We start from the raw sequence: 22,887 nt of genomic DNA on the forward strand, positions 1-22,887 counted from the left end.
AAAGTTACAGCTGTTTGAATATGTACGTACCATTTTTGTATGGCAGCTGCCATCATTGTATGGAGACTTGTATGAATGAACCCATCACACAAAATAGACTCTTTGGTCATAGGGAAGGTCCCCACAAAGTTTGAGCCAAATAAAAAAATACGTTCGCAATTAGCCGATTTCGTAGAGAATTGCTCACCTTCTCTTAGGACAGTACAGGGCTAGGGATCGCTTTGCATTAAAAAAACAACAACGGAAACGACTTTCTTATCCGACAAACGATATATTTCTAGCACTGTAAAATATAATAGTTATAATATGTATCTATACGCGATTCCTTCAAAGTCCCAACTATAGTGTATCTCGATTTCCGTAAAACAATCTCTAGCATGGCAGCCCAGCGCAAAACAATTCCTCCAATCTCTCTATCTCCGTCTCTCGGTCCCGGTTCCGTTCCGCAATTTATGTCGAATGCAGCAAATTGTTAAACGCCGCGTACGACGATTCCAGATCAAACAGCAGCTGCCGCACCTGCGCCTCGGACAGCTCGTCCGAGACCTGCATCGAGTTGAGCGTTCCCAGCCACGTTCCGACCTTCTCCTTGCCCTCGAAGCTGTCCGGAATGAGCGACAGCCGGTTCATCGTGTCCAGCAGATCGCGCAACTCGGGCTGCAGCTCGTCCATCGCCCGAATGTCCAGCCGCAGTTTGTCCATCAGCGTGATGAACATGGACACGATGTCGGCGATGCACTTGCTCGTGTTGCCCTTGTCGTCCCGAATCGTGATGGGGCGATCTTCGCGAATTCGCTCCAGCGCGGCCGGGCAGTCCAGGCGGAACTTTTTGACGAACGTTTCGATCGACGGGTACTCGTCGCCCTGGACCAGCTTGAACGCGACCTTGTACTGGACGAGCAGCTTCGAGCAGGCGGCCGTGTACTCCTGCGGCGTCACGCAGTCCCGGATGTACGCCTTTTCCAGGTTCTGCAGCGTGGACATGAGCGCGAACAGATCCGCCATGTTGTCGTACTTTTCGCGCTCGCGGGCGTGCCGGTACAGCTTGACCTCCTCGTACAGCTCCGGGCGGTTTTCCTGCATTTTGGGGTGTCCCTTTGTGCTGGCGGGTCTCGTCTGGGAATTTGGTGCTGCGGGAGTTTTCGATTTATTTGGTTGAAAACACTTGCTTTTTGTTGATTTTCGAGTACTTACAGCTAATTATTCCAATGTATTTCTTAGGAAACCGAATCACTCTGTAATAACGATAAAAATCACAATTTTCAACAGAAATCCTAAAAATTCTCGTCTTGTTTACGATTTCCTTTCAGAGTGACTCATTCGCCGTCATCAAAACAACAAAAAAGTTTGACAGCTGACTGACCTTCGCCGCCGGGGGGTGATTCGGGCATTCATTCTAGTACTGCATCGCGACGCGATGATGAAAATCGAGAATTCCCGGGAGCCGATCCCCGTTTTCTCGCACACCATCAAGCCGATTTTGACATGTTTACTTTTTTCACGCGTGTTTTCATTGGAGTTCAGCACGTTTTCTTCGCGACGAGTCGCTTGTTGGATGGATATTATCGTATTTTAGTGGTAATTCGGTGATAAATTAAGCCAAAAAGGATGGCGAAAATGCTAGCGTACTACAGTTTGTGCCCGATCAACGATGTGGCCGAGTTTTTGGGTCTTTCGCGCGACGTGAACGCCGGCTGCGCCATCAACACCCTCGGCCGGAACATAGTCCAGGTGGTGAAGGTGGGAATTTGAGCGTTGGTAAAGGGTGGTGTGGGACGTCGCTTCACCGTTTGCTTTCTTCCAGTTGAGCAACCAGAAGCTGCAGCACAGCTGGACCTCGCTCGAGCGGCTCTCCAGCAAGGTGGTGTACGACTTCCGGTCGGGGCGGTACGTCGGTGTGTTTGGCGGCCGGTACGTGCGCTGCTGGCCCGCGGACCAGGCCGACATCAACAAGGTGAAGAAGGTCAAGTTTTACCGCACCATCGCGCAGCTGTACGCGGTCGCCACCGGGCAGGTGCTGGTGCTGTACGACGACGGGAGCTGCGAGTCGCTGGAGAGTGCCGTGGACACGCGCAACGAGGACCGCAAGGCGCCGGAGCAGATCGAGCGCGGCGTGCCGATCGTGGATGCGGCGCGGGAGAGCATCGTGGACGTGTGTACGGTGGCGCTGGACAGCGGCCGGCTGGTGCTGGGGTACTTTGTGCGGGACGGCGAGAGTGGGGCGATGACGTTGCACTATTGTCTGCTGGCGGAGGAGAGTTTGAAGCCGCTGCGTTTCCGGAAGGTTAGGCTGGAGAGGGCCGAGCAGAAGGTGCACCTGGTGGGGCAGAGCTTGGTGGAGGGCGGGGGGAGCGTTTCGTTGATTACGATTTGTGAGTATTGAATTGGGAAATGTTGTTTCAGCGCTTAAGTTACTTTATTCTTAAACATTCAGGGTCCGACAAGCGCATCTTCACCAAGACCCTAACCTTCGACTCGGACGGCTCGTCCGGCGACGACCACTCGATCGGCAACTTTATCTCGATCCTGAACATGATCAACACGTCGCAACCGCTCTCGATGGTGGGCATCAGCCGGGATTACATCGCGATCTACGCGAACAATCTGAACCAGGACGGCGCTTCGTTGCTGCTGTACAACGTGCAGTTCAAGGTGGTGCAGGCGAAGCAGTTCTTCAAGGTGTTCTTCAGCAATTCGCGCTTCTGGCTGGTGGAGAACCATCTGCTGTTGGCGTTCGGGCAGACGCTGGCCGTGGTGCCGTACAAGATCAGCAAGGAGCAGCTGTCGGATATGGTGGGGACGCAGAAGGGCGCGGAGGTGCGGAACTACGTGGACAACGAGAGCATTAATGAGGATTGCGATTTTAACGAGGGTTATGGCTTTGTTGGGGATTTGAAGGATGTTAGTGAGGGTGAGGAGAGTGAAGGGGAAGATGAGGGTCCGGAAGTGGTCTACAAGCTGTTTGAAAGTGTCGGGCGATTCGAGGAGACGCTGCAGGAGGCGTACAAGAGCGATTTGATGGTTGAGACCGTTCGGGATGAGGGTTTGCCGGAGGACGTGATCTCGATGCGGTTGATGTCGAACGTTGATTGTTCGGTTGGACCGTTGCTGTTCAGTGAGTCGTTTGAGTTGTTGGCCAGCGAGCTGGAGAAGCACGGCTTTTGTGAGATGGAGATAACGGAGAAGATTATTCCGTTGATGATCCAGGCTGGCGCCTCGCTTGACATTGGAAAGTGTCTCAAGCGGTACAGCACCGTATCCGAGCGGAGCTTGGTGTCCGCGCTGAAGTACGCCCTTGGCTGCCAGGAGAAGAAGACGCCTCCAAAGGCGACAATCCCGGACGTTGAACAATTGTTAGAGAAGGTTTCCGGCAGCAAGCTTCCAACAGTGTCTGAAGAGCAACCAACCTCGTTCATCCTGGAAGATCAATCCCCGCAACCCATCGTCGACCTGCTCAACATCATCCTTTCCTGCAGCGTCCACCGCACGCTGATCCTCCCCCTGCTCCGCAAAGAAATCGACCTCAGCTCAGTGCTCGCCCTGCTCGACCATCTGCTCTTCCTGCTAACCGACCCGGTCGCCACCCTCGCGGAAACTCCCGCCAACGCCGACACCTTCGACAGCGACGAACAGGTCATCGCGTGGGCCACCCTGCTCATCGACTCGCACTACCAGCAGATCGTTCTTTCGCGGGACGCCGAGGTGAAGCGCCGGCTGCTGGTTTGGGCCGCCGTGGTGAAACGCCACGCGGAAGCTTTGGACGAGCTGAAGGCCCTTGCGCCGACGATTCAGCGACTGGTCGCGGGGAAGCACAACCAGGGCGGAAGTCAGCAGAATCGATGGTACAGCGTTGAAACGGTGCAGTTGTATTGAGGGTCTCGGAATAAAGTTGTGAGATTACGTTACGATCCGAAAACTCCACTTTCATAAATTTAAGAATATATATTTTGAGTTCGACACAAACAGCTAAAATATCATCAATATCTATTACTCTTCCGTTTCGTTTCAACAGCCGTTGGCTTCGCTGCTCGCGCAGCGACGAGCTGTGAGAATTTCACGTTTCAAGTGATCAATTAAAGCCATCCTCAAAACAATGGCCACAAAAACAAAACTCGAAAAAACACAACCCCTAATTCTTCGCGGAAGCCGCCGCGGCCGCGTCCTCCTGCTTCGCCTTCTCGTTGTACTCCTTGTGCCAGTCCAGGTTCATCTTCTGTACCGTTTCGCCGCGCTCCTGGGCGCGCTTGCCGCTCATGATCATAATGACACACCCGATCGCGGTCGCCAGCATCATGTAGTTGGCGATCTTGATGCGCACCTGGTTGCGGCACCGCTCCATCACGTCCTGGCTGAAAAACCCGACAAAACTCGTTAGAATCATCAAACTTAAACTCTACAAACCACAAACTCACTTGATCAGCGGCGGAATATCGTCGGTGGATTTGTACTTTTTCGTAAACACCAGCAGTCGCTTCTCAAAGTTGTTGGGGGCGTGCGTGCGCGCCCCAATGTTGGCCGCAGAACCGGAAGCCGCCGCCGGACTCTTTGGGGGTGCCTCCTTCGACGGTTCAACCGAGCTGCTGGCTCGGCTTTGGAGGAGTCCCGTGCCGCCGGCTCTCAGCTGACGACCGGCGAGACGTGCCAAATTGCATGATGTGCTGATGAAACTCATTGCTTTCTGGGGAGCCGCCTTCGTCTACGTGACCCGCGAGAGATAGAGTGAAGGGGGAAAAAAGTGGAACAAGTTGAATTATTTTAGTTTGTTTGGTAGAATGGCGACGCAAAGAGGAACATGCAACATAAATGAGCCGGGCCGGCTGACCGGACTAGAGACACGATGATGATGCTCGGAAATGCACGTACGCATCAACGCTTGAATGACTGTGACGTCATGGTTGTTTACTATGAGAGTAAGGTGGCGTTCAGCAACATCTGGTTGGATCAAACATTAGAAGCAAAATGAAACTATGGGGTTCTCTATGCTTATAGGAACTTTTCAAATAAAAAATTAGGAATAAACTACCAACTTCGTTGAAAGTGAAAAATAACCGTTTTTGTTGATAAGAAAACATCTGCTGAAAAAAAAACATTGTTTTCATATCAACAGATTCGATTCTTAGCGGAGATTAATAAACAAACTAGATTATAATTTTAATCAAGCCCACTTTACTTTTTCCAAAAGTCCTATGCGCCATTGGCGTCCTACGTCGATAGGATTCTTTTGAAAAAATAGCTGGTAACTGAGCAATCCTCTAAAAGTTCAAAAACTTCATATACAAACAAACATAAAAAACATTGAAAAAAAAATATATTTTTGCAAGTCCGCTGTGAAACTGTAAACTTTTCCTGTCCTTTTGGAGAAACGAAACGGCCTACTTTTTATTATGAGATCATAATTATCAATCAATTGGGACAATTATTGTCCGAATCTCGATTTCTACCCTCTTCTTAAGATTTGTTTACTTCGAATACCTCAAAAGCTCGACGCCACCGACAAAATAAATTATAGATCGATTACAATACTTGCCACTTTTTGGTATCATTTTGCGAACACAGTTCTAAATTCGACGCCAACATTTCAAAAAGCATCATGTACAAACCATGCGTTTTGAGAAAAACGCATTTGAATGTTGAGCATCCATTTTCAATTCCCATTTTAATATAAACGCAAAATAATGATAACAAACGATGAAAAACGTTGCTTTTATTCATACTTGATCATCCAAATGCAATAAAACATTATTTCCGTAATTTTATTTGAGAAAAACAAACATAACTTCTTTTGAAATCACCCTGCTGGCATTGAGGGGGACGCTTTGTTATGATTCGGTTTTCTTCGCCGAATGTACATGGCGCTTTGTTCATGTTGCTTTTTTCCGTCACGAGGTTTATGTAGTCTTTTGTTTGACATGTTGACAGGGCTATATAAACAGAGACTGCTGATTGCAGAGATTTTGTTTATGTTACTTTATTTAAAATCATGATTAAACAGACTTTACTGAAGTAACTTTTGCTCATTTTTGGTGGAGAGGTAGCTTATTAGGAGTACTTTCAGAATATGCAATAACCCAGAAAGTGTCAAAATGTACATGATGCCTTTTGAAATGTTACCGTCGAATTGGGGCCGCTTTGCGAACCACTATTCTGCACCCAGCTTTTAACCTGGGTACTGAAAAGACAGAATGCGTAACGTGATTACTGAATGATCCCTACTGCTCTTCACTAATAAAACTGCACTACAGCTTTAAACATAAACAAAGTAGAAGGCTATGTTCACGCTCAAGCGTGACATATTTTTTGCTGCTGAAGTGACTTGTTTTGAAACATTTTAGATCTGTTGATTTTATAGTTTTTGCTGAAAAATTAAGTGCTTTGCGTTTTTTTTTGTTCGTAGACTAAATAATGGGCGGCCAAAAGAGTCAATCTTTGTTTTCCACGTGACGAACAATTGCGTCAGAAGTGGGTGGAATTTTATTAATCTGAAGAGCAACCGAATGGAAGTTCCTTGATTTTGTATCTTTGAAGCGCAGTGATAATATCGGAGTAAGTTTATTCAATTTTATTTACCTGGTGCCATTCATAGCTATTGATAATTCGTCGCTAACATTTCAAAAAACCTCATAAACATAGGTTTTGCGTGAGATATAGCGCTTATTTAAATGTTAGCGACAAATTATGCCAATCTCGATTCCAACACTCTTCTAACAATTTGTTGACTTCGAATACCTCAAAAGCTCGACGCCCTCGACTTTTTTATTCCTGACAAAAAAAATCATAGATCGATTACAATACTTGGTATCATTTTTCAAACAGTAAATTGGTTCCGCTTAGACAGTTCTAAATTGAGGCCGCTTTGCGGACAACTATTCTGCACCCAGCTTTTAACTACCACAAATAACTGATTTGAAAATCAATCAATGCTGAACAGTTGAGCTTTTCAACACTTGTATCGAAAAGTTGTTTTGTTCTGAACCCCTCCGTGTACGCACGAGAGCAAGCAGCAGTCAAGTGCTCAGTGCTCTATCGTTTTTTTCGGATTTTTTCGACGAAATTGATTGTGTTTACCCGCGAGTTTGCTTCTCCAGCATGCCAAAGGCCGGCCGTGGCCGTGGCAGTTCGAGTGCGGCCTCGAAAAACCCGCGAAGTTCGTCTACCGGCCGTGTGCAAAGTTGGCTCTGTTAGAATCCTGCTAGAATGATTCTAGCAGGCCTGTTAGATTTCTGTTAGAATTTTGCTAACATTCTGACAGAATGAAATCTGTTAGAATTCTATAAGAATTTTGTGAGAAAATTCTGACAGGGCAAAATCTGTCGAAAATGATGTCATTTCCGCCCAACCGCTTTGTGGCGAATGTGATTTCCGCAATTACCATCTTGTCATTGAACATGTTCAGGCAAGTTCATTTTTTCTAACGTTCTTGTCTTGAATGGAGATGCATTTTCCCCTGCACTGCTTAATTCGGTAAGTAAAATGAACTTGAGTAATTTTAATCAATCCAAAACATACAACATTCTGCTTGTTTCTCGGAGGCCGGTGAGCGCAGCACCGGAGATGTCGGCGATTCCACACGTGGAGCATCCCAGAAAACTGCGCAATCGAAATGTCGATTACTTCAAGTCGTCGTGTGTCAACTTCTATGGAATGTGTCCATCCGGAACCAGCACATTAAAACCATGCGAACAAACGTGAGGTGGAATCAAGACAGAAAGTGTTTGCTCCAATCGCACCAGAAAACGTGAAATAATAAGTGTTTAAGTGAAAAGTTTCTGCTTAAAAATGTGTGATTTTTGAATAAAGATAAATTTTCAAACAAACTTTTCACACAAAAAGTTCTATCCGTTCTATTCTAACAAAAATCTAGCAGGATTCTAGCAGAAAATTTCTGCCAGCTCGTTCTAGCAAGATTCTAACAGAAATCTAGCAGCTGGCCTGTCAGAACAGTTCTAGCAGCATTCTAGCAGGATTCTAGCAGAACCGGTTATTGCATTTGAGCTAGAATTCTTTGAGAATTCTTGCAAAGATTTGGCAGAATGACGGCACAGTTCTAGCACAGACAAACAGACGTAAATCATTGAACAAATTTAACGAAAATCCATCAATCACAAAAATATGGAAAAAGGTTAGCTAGTAGCTCGATGTGGTGGCCAATACTAGCATTAAGCATCACTGTATATGAGAATTGGTTAGTGTGTGAGTGAACGCGGTCACTCTTGTTGTAGTGAGAGGAGGGAGATTTGTTTACTAACTTTTACATTTGTTTACCAACATGTGAGAAGAATGCAAGAAGTTCAAATTCAGTAACAACATTTCAAAAGGGCGAAACCTACGATCCTGCCGTTTCGGGAAAATCAACATTCAAAATTTTGCAATTTCGATCAATTCCTATTTCCACAAAAAAGCATGAAAACCATCAATTTTGTCAAAACGTTATAGAAAATAGCAATAATTTCATCATAGAGAGCAATTTGGAATTAATTAAAGTATTTTTGCTATTAAAAATTGAGAAAAAGAAATTACGCCTTTTTGAAGAGCGTGCCTACATTTTCGCCCCACCGTATTCGCCACCCACTCAACCAAAACAACGGTTTAGCCCGTCAGGTTACGCCACAAAGCAGAAGTAAACAACAGATTCGCCCTTTTGTTTTTTGTTCATTTTTCGGGTTTTTAAAGAAAAAAGTGGTGAAACAACTATTTTATCATTGTGAAACGTTACAGTCAGTGATAATACAGTGATATTTGCAACCTCAGTGATAAAAAATTGGTCTAGAAAGCCTTCATAAGGAGTCCGATTCAGGCCAATTCTCGTTGAGCCAGGATACACCGTGAGTAGCAAGTTGGTTTGACGATGTGGTCTGTATTGAAGTGACGTTCCTTGGGGTGTCCCCGCCGGAAGTGGGAGACATGGCACCTGACGACTAGGCCACCCCGCGACGCCATCCTGCCTTCTCAATCTTTGCATAGCTTCAATGGTTACGGAGGCGATGATTTTGTACGGCATTCCTCCTAAACCTCCCTACACTAACTTTTTGTCCTGCAACTGCTCGAAACAGAATCCCCGGATGTTCCCAGAACCGGCAATTTATGGACCTTCATATCTAGATTGTGAATCCAGACCAGATCCGATACTACAATAATTGAAATTAAAAATTTATGTATTTATGGATCATACAAATCTGTGTTTGTTGTGGAATTGTGGTCAGAGACATCAGAAACATACATTTTGATCCATTTTGAGGATTGTCAGGTTAAAATTTACAAAATTATAACGAAAATTTGGTGTTTCTAAATATACGTCGGAACTTGCAGAAAATACTACATTCGCCCCTCGTGATTGGGTAAAAACACAAGGGCGGAAACTCAATTTGGTTTGTTTTGATTGATGTTGTTGATTAGCCCTTTTGTTTTTTGCTTGTAAAACTACGTAGTTTCGGAATTTTGAGATGTTGGAGGGTGTTTTAGAATCAGTTTTGTTCGCTTTACATGATTCTGACGAAAACTCAGTTTGTTTACATCTGAGGGATTCGCCCTTTTGAAAAGTTGTTACTGAATTCTTAACTCACGCAGACGGTCCACGTCCGCGTCCGATTGCGGCCATGCACTAGGTAAATCTTGCCGAGGAAACATTCGTGTAGGCTGCAGAGGTTGATGGAAAGATGCACCAGTTTGAGGGTGGTTTGGGTATCACTGCGCTGTTTGTGAACAATGCCCACAAATTGGCCATGAGTTTAAATAATAAATTTCTTAGCGTGAGGTTAAGCTACCTTCTCGGCAAGCAATTTAGTCCACTTGCAAGCAACCAAATAATCGTATGAGACCAGGTTGACCTTGTTGTCGACGGTCTATACCTACATCTTCAACCTTACCAGTGGCCAGTTTCTGCCATCCAGCTTTCCTGGAGACCAACATCGGCGAACGCTGTTTGGTAGACTCGTGCTCGAAGTCGGCCGGGTCGCGCAATTGCCATCGCTGGACACCGGTTCATCCATGAGGGACGGATTTGAGGGCCACGACGGAGTCAACATTCTCGAGGTCGGCCGGGTTGTCAATACCGAGTTGCTGAAATCGTGGTAAGCGCAATCGCCATCGCTGGACACAGCTTCATTCATGATGGCCGGATTTGAGGACCACGACGGAGTTAAGATTATCACTTTCAAACCAATCCGGCGTCTCTTCTTCTAACGGTTCGGCCGGGAAGGATTGAGGATTATCTAAATGCTCAACAGACCATTCAGCGGAATCCACACCCGGAGGCGGGTCCGGATCCAAAAATTCCACCGACCAATCTTCTCCAAACTGGACCATCCTCACACTCAAGTAGCAGCAGAAAAAAAAAACAAAACTTTTGGCGCGCTACCTGAAACTTTTGGCGCGCTAGCTTAAACGTCATTTGAAAGTGTGCCTTGATTGCAGCGCCATCCTATTCTGGTGGATAATCCGAGAACTAAGTTTAAATTCAAATCAGCCGTTATATTCCTGATTGATGGAATTAAAAAGAGATTTACGTCTGTTTGTCTGTGGTTCTAGTAAGAATATTTTCGCTCTGTTAGAACTCTGTAAGAATCCTGTGAGAACGCCGTGACTGGGCATCCCCATCAGGAACAAGTTCCCACTCTAACTTTAGGGGGGCTGCGGGCGAAAATCGGGCATCCCCAGTGCCAGTTCAGACCCTCTATCCAAGACTCAATCCGCGAAAATGTTGATTTTATGTTTGCACACGCACACCAATAAACTTCGTGCATGCCAAAACGCACACTCTCTCTTTTTTCATAACGCGCGAACTGTCAAACTTTTTCGTTTGAACTTTTCAGTTGGCTAGAAAAAAAATGTTGTTCTGGTGTGTTTTGGTCGGCAGATTAAAGGTAAGTTTTTATCTTTCATTTTCATTCCACCATCACCATCACTACTACCGCCTCCAGGACACGGTCATCGAGGAGGAGCCGGAGTGGCTGGCCGCGGAAGTGGATGGCCGCCGGAGGTTGGGCCAGCGGAACGGAGTCAACTTGGAGAACGTTGACTCGATTTTTGAGGATCGTTAGCGGCACCGCCCAATCCGGACCGTGCTCCAGTGATTGGTTCCGCCGTTCCAACTGGTGCTGGTCGTCATGGTGGCCCGAAATCGAGCAGGCAACTAACTCCTGGCCCAGAACCAGCAGCACAAAGCAACACCAGCCGCATATTCCGACCCCGCAAGAGCTGTAGATTCACACCCAGAGCATCATGCAGAACGAGCTGCTGCGCATGATGTTGTACGAGTAGGCCGTCGAACCGGCCGCCGCCAACCCGGCCGTGCAGCAGTTTATCCCGTCCGCCTGCCCCAACATCCAGCGCAGTTTGTTGGCGCTGAGCCAAACGGCCGCCGGAGGGAAACAGTTTTCTGCGCCGCCACTGCAGCCGTCGGTGGCCAACTAATTGTTCCCCGTCGGATCAACCGCAACCGAGCTGACCAACTCGAGGCAGCAGATGCAACCACTCACAACTTTAGGGACGTCACGCCGCCGGGTCCGGCCGAGGTCACTTCGGCATGAGTACCGTCAGCGGGAACCTCAACTGACCAGCGTTGGTTTGCTAGAGTGTTCCGCATTTTGTCCCATTTCTTCTTCCGAGATAGAATTGACATCTCGCACCCGTTTTGTTCTGCTTCATCTGCAGGAAATTAGCTTTTATTTTACTATTCAAAGTTCAATGTTTTTTTTTTATTTGAATGTCCCCCCACAACATTTTTTTATCGATTCTTTACTGTGTTTCGTTCCCTCAGTATTTCTTTTACGACATAAAGTTTCCATCATTACTAAATATTTTTTAATGATGTAGAAATTCCCAATTATATAAATACATCGATTCAAAAATACAAAAAAAAAAACAAAAAATTACAGATACGAATATACAATTAAACAAAAACACTAAACAATTATTAATTTAATATTCTCGATTGCAATAAAAAATATAAAAAACATAGATTAAAAAATCAACAAAAATTTAAAAAAATTACAGAAGTTCAAAAATACAAAAATAAAAATTAGCAACATCATTTTTTTACAGCATCAAAACAGGAAACCATTTGTTAAGAAATTTCAACTAAACTTAACTAAATTTTAATTGAACATAAACAAATTACCAAAATTTTGATAATTTAACTGATTAATTAAGTAAATTTCTTATACCTTTTGCAATTTTGAGTAATTCTTACTATAATTTTCGAAAATTAACAAACTGAAACTTTTTCAGGTAATCATTTTAAATTATTTTACTTAATTTAATCTAAAGTTGACATAATTGAATTAAATTTAAATAAATTTAACTAGAAATAACTAAATTCTAACAAATTAAAAATATTTTAATCAATTTAATTAAATCAGAATAAATTTAACTAAATTAAAAATCAATTTAACTAAAACTAAATCTAATTCAAGTAAATTTAAAGCAGCTCAACGAAATTTTGATAATTTTTAATAAATTTAATTATATCATATTTAATCGAACATTTTTTTTTATTTTTCTAAATTTATATCAATTTTAAATATTACAAAATTTAACTAAATTATACTTAATGTTACTAAATTGAACCAGATTTAACTAAATTTAACTACATTTAACAAAATTTGAATAAAAGTAACTAAATTTAAATCAAATTAACTAAATGTTAACAAAATTAACTAAGTTTAAATTAATTTTACAAATTTAAACATTATTTCACCAAATTAAACAAAATTTTCAAAATTCAACTGAATTTTAAAAAATTTAAAATTTTGTTAAATTTTGATTAATTAATGTAATTTAAGTTAAATTCTGCAAAATTAAGTAAAAATTAGTTTGATTATGTTATATTAAGTTAAATTTAGGTGAATTAAGTGAAATTTAGTTGAAGTTAAAAAAAGTTAAACTAGGTGAAATGAAGTTAAGTTAATTTAAATTTAAAAAAATAGTAAAATTAAGGTAAATTTAGTTAAATTTAGGTAAATAAAATTAAGTTAACTTATATTAAGTTAAATTAACTTAAATTTAGTTGAAATAAGTTTAATTAAGTAAAATTTAGTTAAATTTATGTAAATTAAGTTAAATTTAGTTTGAATTTGTTAAATTGAGTAAAATTTTAAAATAAACAAAGAAAAAAATAAGTAGAAACAAGTATATTAAGTTTAATTAGGTAAAATTTAGTAAAAATTAAAAAAAAAATAAACTAGGTTCAATTTAGTTCACGTAAGTTAACTAGGTAAAAAGTAGTAATATTTAGTAAACTAAAGCTAAATTCAGCTAAATATGTAAAATTTAGTTAAATTTAGAAAAAAACAAATAGCTGAAATCTACTAAATTTAGTTCAATTTAATTAAAATGGTTAAATTTAGTAAAATGTTGCTGAATTAAGAAAAAATTTGTTAAATTTAGTAAAATCTGCAAAACTTAGTTAAATTTAGTTATATAAAGTAAAATGAAGTTAAGTTTAGTGAAATTAAGTTAAATTTAATGAAATTAAATTAAATTTAGTTTTAAATTTGGCGAAATTTAGTTCATTTATGTAAAATTTAGTTGAATTTGGCTATAATCAGTTAAATTAGGTAAAATTAAGTTGAATTTAGTAAAATTAAGTTGAGTAAAGTTAAATTGGGCTAAACTTATCTAAATGAAGTAAAATGAAGTAAAATTATGTTAAATTTTGTTAATTTGATGTCAATGTAGCCAATTGATTCAAATTTAGTTATTTGTTTTAATTTAGTTAAATTTTTATTTAGCTTAGTTTATTTCAATTTAAGTTAACTTTTGTTAGAGTTAGTTAAATTTAGAAATTAATGATTAAAATTTTGCACAATTTATTTTATTTCAGTTGAATGTAGTTAATTTTAGTAAAATATATGTGAAATTTTGTAGAAGTAAATTGATTTATGCTTAATAAGATTCAGTTTAATTGATCTAAAATGAGTTTAATTTATTTAAAATTAGTTTATTTGATTTAAAATTAGTTTAAATGATTAAAACGTAGTTAAATTGATTCATATTTAGTCAAATTGATTTTATTTTATTTTTATTTCAATTTATAGTGAAATGTCATTTAATTTTGCAAAACGTGTTTTTTTTTATTTCGTTACAGTTATTTACACTAAGTTCAATTTAGTTACAATGAGTAAAATTTAGTTACAATGAGTCAAAAGTAGTTAAATTCAGTTATTTTTTTTATAAAATTTAGTTAAATTTAATAAAATTTATTAAAATTTAGTAAAATTTTACTAAAATTAACTAAATATTTCTATATTTTACAAATTTTACAAAATATAACTAAATTTAACTGAAATAACAGCAATTGTAAACAAATTTAATCATTAATTTCTAAATTTAACTAACTCTAACTAAAGTAAACTATATTAAACAAAATTGAAATTTATTTAACTTATTAAAAAATGAACTAAATCAAAACAAATAACGAAATTGACATCAATTTTACTTAATTTTACAAAATTTAACATTTTTTTCAAACTTGATATAAATTAAATTATTTGTTACTATTTTTTTACTAAATTTCAATAAATTTTACATAAATGAAATCAAATTGACAAAACTGAACATAATTTTACTTAATTTTACTCATTTTTACTCAAATAAAGATAAATTTTTCTTAACTTTATTAAACTTAATTATACTTAATTTAAAGTTAAATTCAACTAAAATAAATTTAAATTTCACTTAATTTCACTAATTTATTTTTAATTTTACTAAATTCAACTTAATTTCACTACATTTAAACGAAAATTTACTTAATATAACTAAATGTAACTTAATTTTACAGATTAAACGAAATTTTACTAAATTCATCTACATTTCGCTAAATTCAACAATTTTCAATCAAATTTTACTAAATTTCGTGAAATTTGGCTTTTTAATTTTTCTAATTTAAAATAAATTTAACTTTATTTAGCTGGATTCAAGTAAATGTTACCGAAATAATTTATTCAACTTAATATAAACTAATTTAACTTAAATTAACGTAATTTAACTCAGTTTACCAAAATTTTACTAAATTTAGCAATATTTAACACAATTTTACTTTATTTATTTTTATTTAACTGTATATTACTATTTATAAGCTTATTTAAGTTTATTTAACTTTATTTAACTCAATCTTACCTTAATTTAACATAATTTATTTGAATATATTTTCATTTAACAAAAATCACTATATTTAACTATACTAAGCAAACCCAATTTAACTTTATTTAATTTAATTTGGTGATATTTAACTTGATTTATCTAAATTTAACTAAGTTTAACTGAATTTAACTTAATTTAAAGTCAATCTTAAAATCATATCTTAATTTAACTTAATTTAACTAAATTCACTTTATTCAACTTTACTTAGCAAACCCAAATTAACTTTATTTATTTTATTAAGTGAAATTTAATTTAATTTATCTAAATTTAACTTAGTTTATCTGAATTTCACTAAATTTAAAGTCAACTTATTCTTACTAAATTGTAAGTCAGTACTAAATATAACTAAATTTAACTGAAATAAACTAAATATTAATAAATTAAACTAAATGTAACTGATATTAACTAAGTTTAACTAAATTTTACTAGATTTCACTTAATATAACTTAAATTTACTTGGTTTAACTTTATTTAACTAAATTTTGCTGAATTTAACTTATTGTAACTAAATTTTACTTAGTTTTATTTTTTTTAACTAATTTTTACTGAATTCAACTGAATTGAACCAAATTTTACTAAATATAATAGAATTTATCTTAGTTTAACTGAATTAAACTTATTTCAACTGATCTTAACTCAAATCAATTTAATTTAATCTACCAAAATTTAACTAAACTGAACTATTGAACTAAACTTAACTTAATTTAGCTAAATTTCACTAAATTTTACAAATTTTACTAAACTTTACAAAATTTTACTAGATTTACAAAATTTTACCAAATTTTACCAAATTTTACCAAATTTTACCAAATTTTACCAAATTTTACTAAATTTTACTAATTTTTTCTAACTTTAACAAAATTTTACTAAATTTAACTAAATTTAACTATATTTAACTAAATTTAACTAAATTTAACTAAATGTATCTAAAGTTTGCTAAATTTAACAAAATTTTAATAAATTTAACTTAATTTAAGTAAAGTCTGCTCAATTTTACTAAATTTTACTAAATGTTACTTACTTTTACTAAACGTAACTAAATTTAACTTATATTTATTAAATTTTACTAGATTAACTAAATTTATGAAATTTTACCATTTTTTTCTAAATTTAGCAGAATTTTTCTAAATTTAACTAAATTTCATTAAATTTAACTAAATTTCATTAAATTTAACTAAAGTTAACTAAATTTAACTAAATTTCACAATATTTAACTTAATTTAACTTAATTTAACTAAATTTAACTATATTAAACTAAATTTAACTAAATTTATCTAAAGTTTGCTAAATTAAACTAAATTTAACAAAATTTTAATAACTTTAACTAAATTTAAGTAAAGTCTGCTCAATTTTACTAAATTTTACTAAATGTTACTAACTTTTAGTAAACGTAACTAAATTTAACTTAATCTTACTTATATTTATTAAATTTTACTATATTAACTAAATTTTACCAAATTTTACTATATTAACTAAATTTAACCAAATTTTACTAAATATTACTAAATTTTTCTACATTTAACTAAATTTTACTAAATTTTGCTAAATTCTTCTAAATTTAACTAAATTTTACTTAATTTTACCAAATTTTACTAAATTTTACTAAATTTTACTAAATTTTACTGAATTTTACTGAATTTTACTAAATTTTACTAAATTTTACTAAACTTGACTAAATTTAACTAAATTTAACTAGATTTTATTAAATTTAACTTAACTTAACTAAATTTAACTAAATTTCACTAAATTAAACTAAATTTAACTAAATTTAACTAAATTTAACTAAATTTAACCAAATTTAACTATATTTAACTAAATTTAACTAAATTTGTCTAAAGTTTGCTAAATTTAACTAAATTTAAAAAAATAATAATAAATTTAACTGCATTTAAATAAAGTCTGCTCAATTTTAGTAAATTTTACTAAATGTTACTAACTTTCACTAAACGTAACTAAATTAAACTTAATTTAACTTATATTTATAAAATTTTACTAGATTCACTAAATTGTACCAAAATTTACTATTTTTTTCTAAATTTTACTAAATTTTTCTAAATTTTACTAAATTTTACTAAATTTTACTAAATTTTACTAAACTTTGCTAAATTATGCTAAATTTTACTAAATTTTACTAAATTTAACTAAATTTTACTAAATTTTACTAATTTCTTCTTAATTTTACTAAATTTTACTAAATTTTACTAAATTTTACTAAATTTTACTAAATTTTACTAAATTTTACTAAATTTTACTGAATTTTTCTAAATTTTAATAAATTTTAGAAAATTTTACTAAATTTTACGAAACTTTACTAAATTGTACTAAATTTTACAAAATTTTAATAAATTTTACTAAATTTTTCTATATTTAAAAATTTTTAAACGAAACAAAACTAAATTTTAATAAATATATTTTTTTTTCTAAATTTTACTAAATTTAACTTATTTTTACTTATATATGAATTCATCTGAATTTCTTCAACTTAATTTAACTTAAATTAACTTGATTTAACTTAATTTAAATTTATTTAACTTAATTAACTAAATTAAACTAAACTTGACATTTAACTCAATTATTCTAAATTAACCTTAATTTAACAAAATTTACCTAAATTCAACTAAATTTTAATAATTACTACTAATTTAAAGTTATTTAAACTATTTTGGTTAGTTTAGTAAAATAATTTTATCAAATTCAGTTATTTAAACCAATAGGGCCATTTTAAATTAAGTTGAACATATTAATTCAACTTTCATTTATATAGGCTAGTTTTAAATAGGTTAAGTGGCTTTTATTGTAATTTTAGAAACTCTTTGAATAAACATTTTAATCTGTTTTATTTTTTTGTCACCCTAATTGTTTTGATCACCCTAACCGCTCTAAACTGGATCCGGAAATACTAAAGAAGAAGAAGAAGCACCCCCCAAAATGCGCCCCGTTCCGCCATCGCTTTTTTGCCCGTTATCGTGGTCAAAATGTGCCCAGAAGCGTGCCACAGACGGGCGTAACAGCTCGGCCAAAATGCGTAACGCCCGCCTAAATGTTGCATTCTGGCACGAAATGGGCCACAACGAGGGGAAAAAGCGTGCTGAAAATCGGGCCCGCTTTCAGGCAAAACGTCCCCGCTTTCTGGTCGTTTTCCGCCCATTTTTCTATGTGGGTTATTGCTGAGCGACGACGAAGAAAACAACAACAACAACTCCGACTGTAGCAGCACTACCGACGACGACGACGATAGACAAATCCAGCGAAAGCTCCACGCTGCTTTTTGATGGTGAGAGATTTGACAGCTCCCATACTAAATGTCTCGATTTTCATACTTTTTGTTAATTTTCTTCTAAAATAAAACACTTAACATATGAAAACTATATATTTTTGGTGCTCAAAATTCCTGCTGAATCGAATGGTGTACTTATCTCAATTGCAAATTTTTCGAACAGTTTTTATTTTAATAATATTCTAGACACATTTTGTGCACCTAATCAATCAATACTTTTATCATAAATAATCATTTTATTGCTTAAAAGTTAAGTTTTCCTGAGCTCCCATATTCAAATACATGGAAGCTGTCATTTCTAACACCATTGGCCACCTAGCGGTCATTTCAAACTGGATACGTCTATGGTCGTGCACGGAAGAAAGTGTCGACGACTAAAAAGAACAATTCTCCGATGGAACGAAGACCACCACCAATTTTTGTTTTGGACACGTTGGCGGACGATGTTGACGAGTTGCTGGAAGACCTCGGATATTGTCTGAAAATCGGTAAGTCGGCAGTGCAAGTGATCACACTGAATTAAAAGAACTTCGACCTGGTGTTTGAAGAATTGAAGCGTAGCAACTTCAACTTCTACACATTCAACCCCGATTCTCAACGGGGGTACCGGGCCTACTTGATTTACATGGCAGGGGGTACCAGCGTAGAAGAAGGTTGAGAATGGCTGTCTTACAGGGTTACCAAGACCGTCCAGTTTCCGACTTGAAGAAGCACCTTTCGGTCGCCGGAATAAAACCACGGGAGATAAAAGTGCTCTCGCGCAAGACAACGGTAACAGGTACTCACACACTGTACCTATTGTACTTCGACCGCGGCACCGTCAAGATTCAAGACCTGCGGCGGACTAAGACGTTGGACGGTTTTTGGGTAAACTGGCGGTTTTACACCAAGAACCCGACGGACGCAGCGCAATGTCACCGATGCCAGAAATTTGACCACGGCTCGCGGAACTGCAACCTCCGGCCCCGCTGCGTGAAGTGCGGTGAGTCACACCTCTCGGAGGCGTGCGCAATGCCACAAAAGGCGGACTTGGGGGACAAGGCAGAACAAACCAAGCCGCGCATACAGTGCGCGAACTGTGACGACAACCATACCGGCAATTACCGCGGATGCGTCGCGCGCAAGGCCTACCTCGAGGAGCAGGAAAAGAGGAAGAAGAAAGCGTCCCACCCTCCTCAGCGAAGTACGAGCGCAGCCGTTCCTGCAGCTGAACAGCTTACGGTTCCAGCGGAAAACTCAGCGTTCCCTCCTGGTTGGGGGCGTTCGTTCGCCAGCGTGGTCGCTGCCGGTAGCGGCAGTACGGCCCAGCAAGAAGTCACCGGGGAAGATCTCTTCACCCTGCCCTTACATAATTCCGATCGACCAATATCGTTAATTTCACAAGTACACTTTCCAACGTGTCAAACTATACTGATTTTGGCTCAGGAATTCAAATTTGAATTCCCAAGCTAAAATCAGTGTTGTTTCACATGTCGGAAGGTATATGTGTTTGTAAAATTACCGAAATTAGACCATCGGATGCACGTTACGGATATTCCGGGTTGGTGACGGGGTGGCCAAATAGTTCTAGATCTTACAGAGTCAAATTTGAATTCCTGAGCCAAAATCAGTGTTGTTTGACACATCGGAAAGGGTACTTGTGAAATTACCGAAATTGGTCCATCGTAACCATGTTACGGATATTCCGAATTGATGGCAGGGTTGCCAAATGGCACCAGATCGTACTGAGGATGTCAAATTTGAATTCCTGAGCTAAATTAGTGTTGTTTGACATGTCGGAAGCCATATTAGACTTGATGTAGAATTCGACATCCGTTCCTGTGTAGTCAGTTCCGCCAATTCATATCCGTAGGTCCGAGATCAAAGGAAATGTTGCAGACAGCGATAATGCGTGAAGCTACCCTAATGCACTTTTATGCTTCACGTGCCGCAGGGCTCACAATCAACTGCCAGGCTGTTGACTTGTGATGCTGTGAGCGCGTAGATGGAGAAAAGTCATCTGTCCAACGTCATATATTGTCATTGTTTATGTTTCATTCTCTGTATGGTCGTCAGTAGTTAAATACACATTTTAATTTGTTAGATATTAAATTATTCTTTTCTTTGTGCGTGCGCGTTATTCCGTCGATCCCAGACGCTGGGACTCGTGCCTCCCTCACCCTGCGCACGAACACAAAAGGAAATATTCCTATTATGTCCAAAACAGGTGTTGAAGCAAATTGGGATGGGTTTTCTGAAGAATTTATGATAATAACCATGGTTTGTAGATTGTATTCTAATGTATTCTGAATCTTCGAGAAATTCCACAAATGTTCGATGTACTGGAAAGGTAAATATTATTGGAAAACGCTGTAACGCTGAAAGATTCATCCAATTCTCGGCACCACGAAAAACCTGTGACACAGTCTATAAAAAACACGTGTTTTTGACTGTTCCAAGGTAATAAATAGCTCAAATGAAAGTGAGCAAGCAACTTTCCATTGTTAATACATCTAAAAATGTTGATTGAATAGCGGAAAACGGCAAAAGTGACTAGAATTGGTCGAACGGCTTAAACTGATTAAAATGTGTAAATTTCCCCTGCATAGGACCTTTTGTAAAAGTAAGCGAGAATTCAAATGTGATTCATTGGCTACACGAACGGATAACGCATATATGCCAAATTTAAGCCAAACGAAAACACAAAACTCACTTGATTTTTTGTTTGCTTAGGTTAATTTAAAGATTTTCTTTAAAAGCTGAATATCTGGAAAATAATATTTTTGGAATTCTGTTGTAAAACAACTTCCTTTTTTTCTGAAGTGACGAAATAGTCCGCTTTTCATCGTCCAAAACACGACTTGCAAAAAGTTCAAGTTACTCTCCAAGCGCAAAAACAAAATCATATACAAAAGTGTGTTTTCGAAGTAGCAAATAAATCAACTAGCGGAATTTAGAAATTAATTAGCCTACCATATTCCTATTAGTTTTAATTTAGAAAATCGCTACGTTTCGTCATCCAGCATTGCATCTTCTTGCGCTGATAAGAAAGCGAAAGTTCCGTGAGTGAGTGACATCGTCAAAGGCATTTAATCACACACTTTTCTTTTGGGAATCACACATTTCGCGACCCAACAAGAAATAAGGATCAAAACAAACTGAGAAGAAGTTTGCTACTTTAAGCGTTAATTTGGAGACCAATAAAAAACTTGCCAGTCATCGTTACTGCTCGTATTATTTTTTTCTTGAAGGCGTGTTTCTTCAAGATGGCTTCATAAAGTTAGCATAAATGATTTATGCTTATCATTCTGAGAATTGTAATCGGTATAATTAGCACTTATGTACTAATATTGGGTTATAGGTATGCCAATGGTCTATTTATAGATAAGAATTTCTTCTGGTAGCAAAAATCTTCTAAAATTAAGTATCCAAGTTTTAGTAAAATGTCCTTTTGGTTTTCTCTAGCTTACAAATATTGTGTAAGCAACATAATAATGTAAAAGAATGCATTTTTTGTAAGATTACTACGCGTTCGAAAACAAACCTGATAAACAGAGGGTTACACAACAGGATCACTGATCGGCTTTCAAACGTTGCACTAAATTTCTTCGTTTAGCACCCTAGACTAAAATGATAATCACAAATGCTCAGCTTAATTTCGGTCACTTCTTTCTCCGGAGCTTCGCGAGCGCGTATTAAACCCGGCAAGATGCGGTTGCAATCGTTTTATACCGAACCGACCTCCAAATGGCTCTGGGCGGAAAAATCTCACAAACAGAATAATCCTCCGTGATCAAGATCACGATGACAGATGATTAAAAAAATAAAAACATATGATGCACCAGTGGCGTGGAAAAAAGGGGGTGCTTTGATGTTTTTTTCCGGGAGGTACTAGAACGAATCATAGAGAATTACAGTGAAATTTTATTAATTCGAAACCCTCAGATAAATAAGGCATGTTTACTTTTTAGTTTGTACCCCGTCGATGGTAGAGATCCGGTTTCCTCGGCAGACGATTCCCGGTACGGATCTGGGATCACACATGGAGAACGAATCCTTTCGAAGCTGGAGTTCGAGCTAGAGATCCTTAATAGGGAGACTGGCCGAAGTGAATTTGACGTACCCAAACAGACACGAGTTTGACGTATCCAAACGAGCATTTGCCTTTACGCCCAGCAAAACTTATCAGTGTTGCCAAGCTCAAAACATACGTTGCCAGATCGATTTAGCCAGCTTAGACCAGTCTCCCTATTTAGGGTCTCTAGTTCGAGCCACCACCACAAATAGCAACAACAACGCTGCCAGGTGGGCAACAACGAAAATTTTGCGCGAATTTGCCAGACGCGATCAACATGTGTCGGTCGTGTGCTGTTGTGGACAGTCGGCCTCCACGCAGTTCGGCAAATTAGTTGTTATGGATTTTAGAAACGGTTCAAATCCATCGATGTCCGGTCGGGGTCGCGCAAACACCAGAAGTCCTCTTCGGTGTCAAG

The 22,887-nt window shown here is 37.4% G+C and overlaps 3 protein-coding genes across 3 annotated transcripts; 1 reads left to right on the plus strand and 2 right to left on the minus strand.

The window, feature by feature from the left end:
• Window positions 1–246: 246 nt before the first annotated feature.
• Window positions 247–1,350, minus strand: LOC120423775 (vacuolar protein sorting-associated protein 28 homolog). Its single transcript, XM_039587694.2, has 2 exons — window positions 1,195–1,350; window positions 247–1,130 (listed from the first exon to the last, which is right to left on the minus strand). Exon 2 carries the CDS (start codon window positions 1,081–1,083, stop codon window positions 451–453), a length of 633 nt encoding a protein of 210 aa, XP_039443628.1. The 5' UTR covers window positions 1,084–1,130; window positions 1,195–1,350; the 3' UTR covers window positions 247–450.
• Window positions 1,351–1,493: 143 nt separating this feature from the next.
• LOC120423774 (uncharacterized) lies at window positions 1,494–3,893 on the plus strand. The gene is made up of 3 exons (XM_039587693.2): window positions 1,494–1,740; window positions 1,805–2,372; window positions 2,435–3,893. The coding sequence occupies exons 1-3, from the start codon at window positions 1,609–1,611 to the stop codon at window positions 3,871–3,873; spliced, it is 2,139 nt and encodes a 712-aa protein (XP_039443627.1). The 5' UTR covers window positions 1,494–1,608; the 3' UTR covers window positions 3,874–3,893.
• A 29-nt stretch (window positions 3,894–3,922) lies between these two features.
• LOC120423776 (UPF0389 protein CG9231) lies at window positions 3,923–22,168 on the minus strand. The gene is made up of 3 exons (XM_039587695.2): window positions 21,939–22,168; window positions 4,413–4,696; window positions 3,923–4,349 (listed from the first exon to the last, which is right to left on the minus strand). Exons 2-3 carry the CDS (start codon window positions 4,670–4,672, stop codon window positions 4,130–4,132), a joined length of 480 nt encoding a protein of 159 aa, XP_039443629.1. The 5' UTR covers window positions 4,673–4,696; window positions 21,939–22,168; the 3' UTR covers window positions 3,923–4,129.
• Window positions 22,169–22,887: the final 719 nt, after the last annotated feature.

Source organism: Culex pipiens, chromosome 3 (assembly GCF_016801865.2).
Source record: "Culex pipiens pallens isolate TS chromosome 3, TS_CPP_V2, whole genome shotgun sequence".
Classification (NCBI taxonomy): Eukaryota; Metazoa; Arthropoda; class Insecta; order Diptera; family Culicidae; genus Culex; species Culex pipiens.

Coding starts and splice junctions, on each gene's coding strand:
- LOC120423775 (XM_039587694.2), bottom strand. CDS start 1,083: ATGCAGGAAAACCGCCCGGAGCTGTACGAGGAGGTCAAGCTGTACCGG.
- LOC120423774 (XM_039587693.2), top strand. CDS start 1,609: ATGGCGAAAATGCTAGCGTACTACAGTTTGTGCCCGATCAACGATGTG. Junction 1,741..1,804: donor ACATAGTCCAGGTGGTGAAG/GTGGGAATTTGA, acceptor GCTTTCTTCCAG/TTGAGCAACCAGAAGCTGCA. Junction 2,373..2,434: donor CGTTTCGTTGATTACGATTT/GTGAGTATTGAA, acceptor TTAAACATTCAG/GGTCCGACAAGCGCATCTTC.
- LOC120423776 (XM_039587695.2), bottom strand. CDS start 4,672: ATGAGTTTCATCAGCACATCATGCAATTTGGCACGTCTCGCCGGTCGT. Junction 4,350..4,412: donor GATATTCCGCCGCTGATCAA/GTGAGTTTGTGG, acceptor CGGGTTTTTCAG/CCAGGACGTGATGGAGCGGT.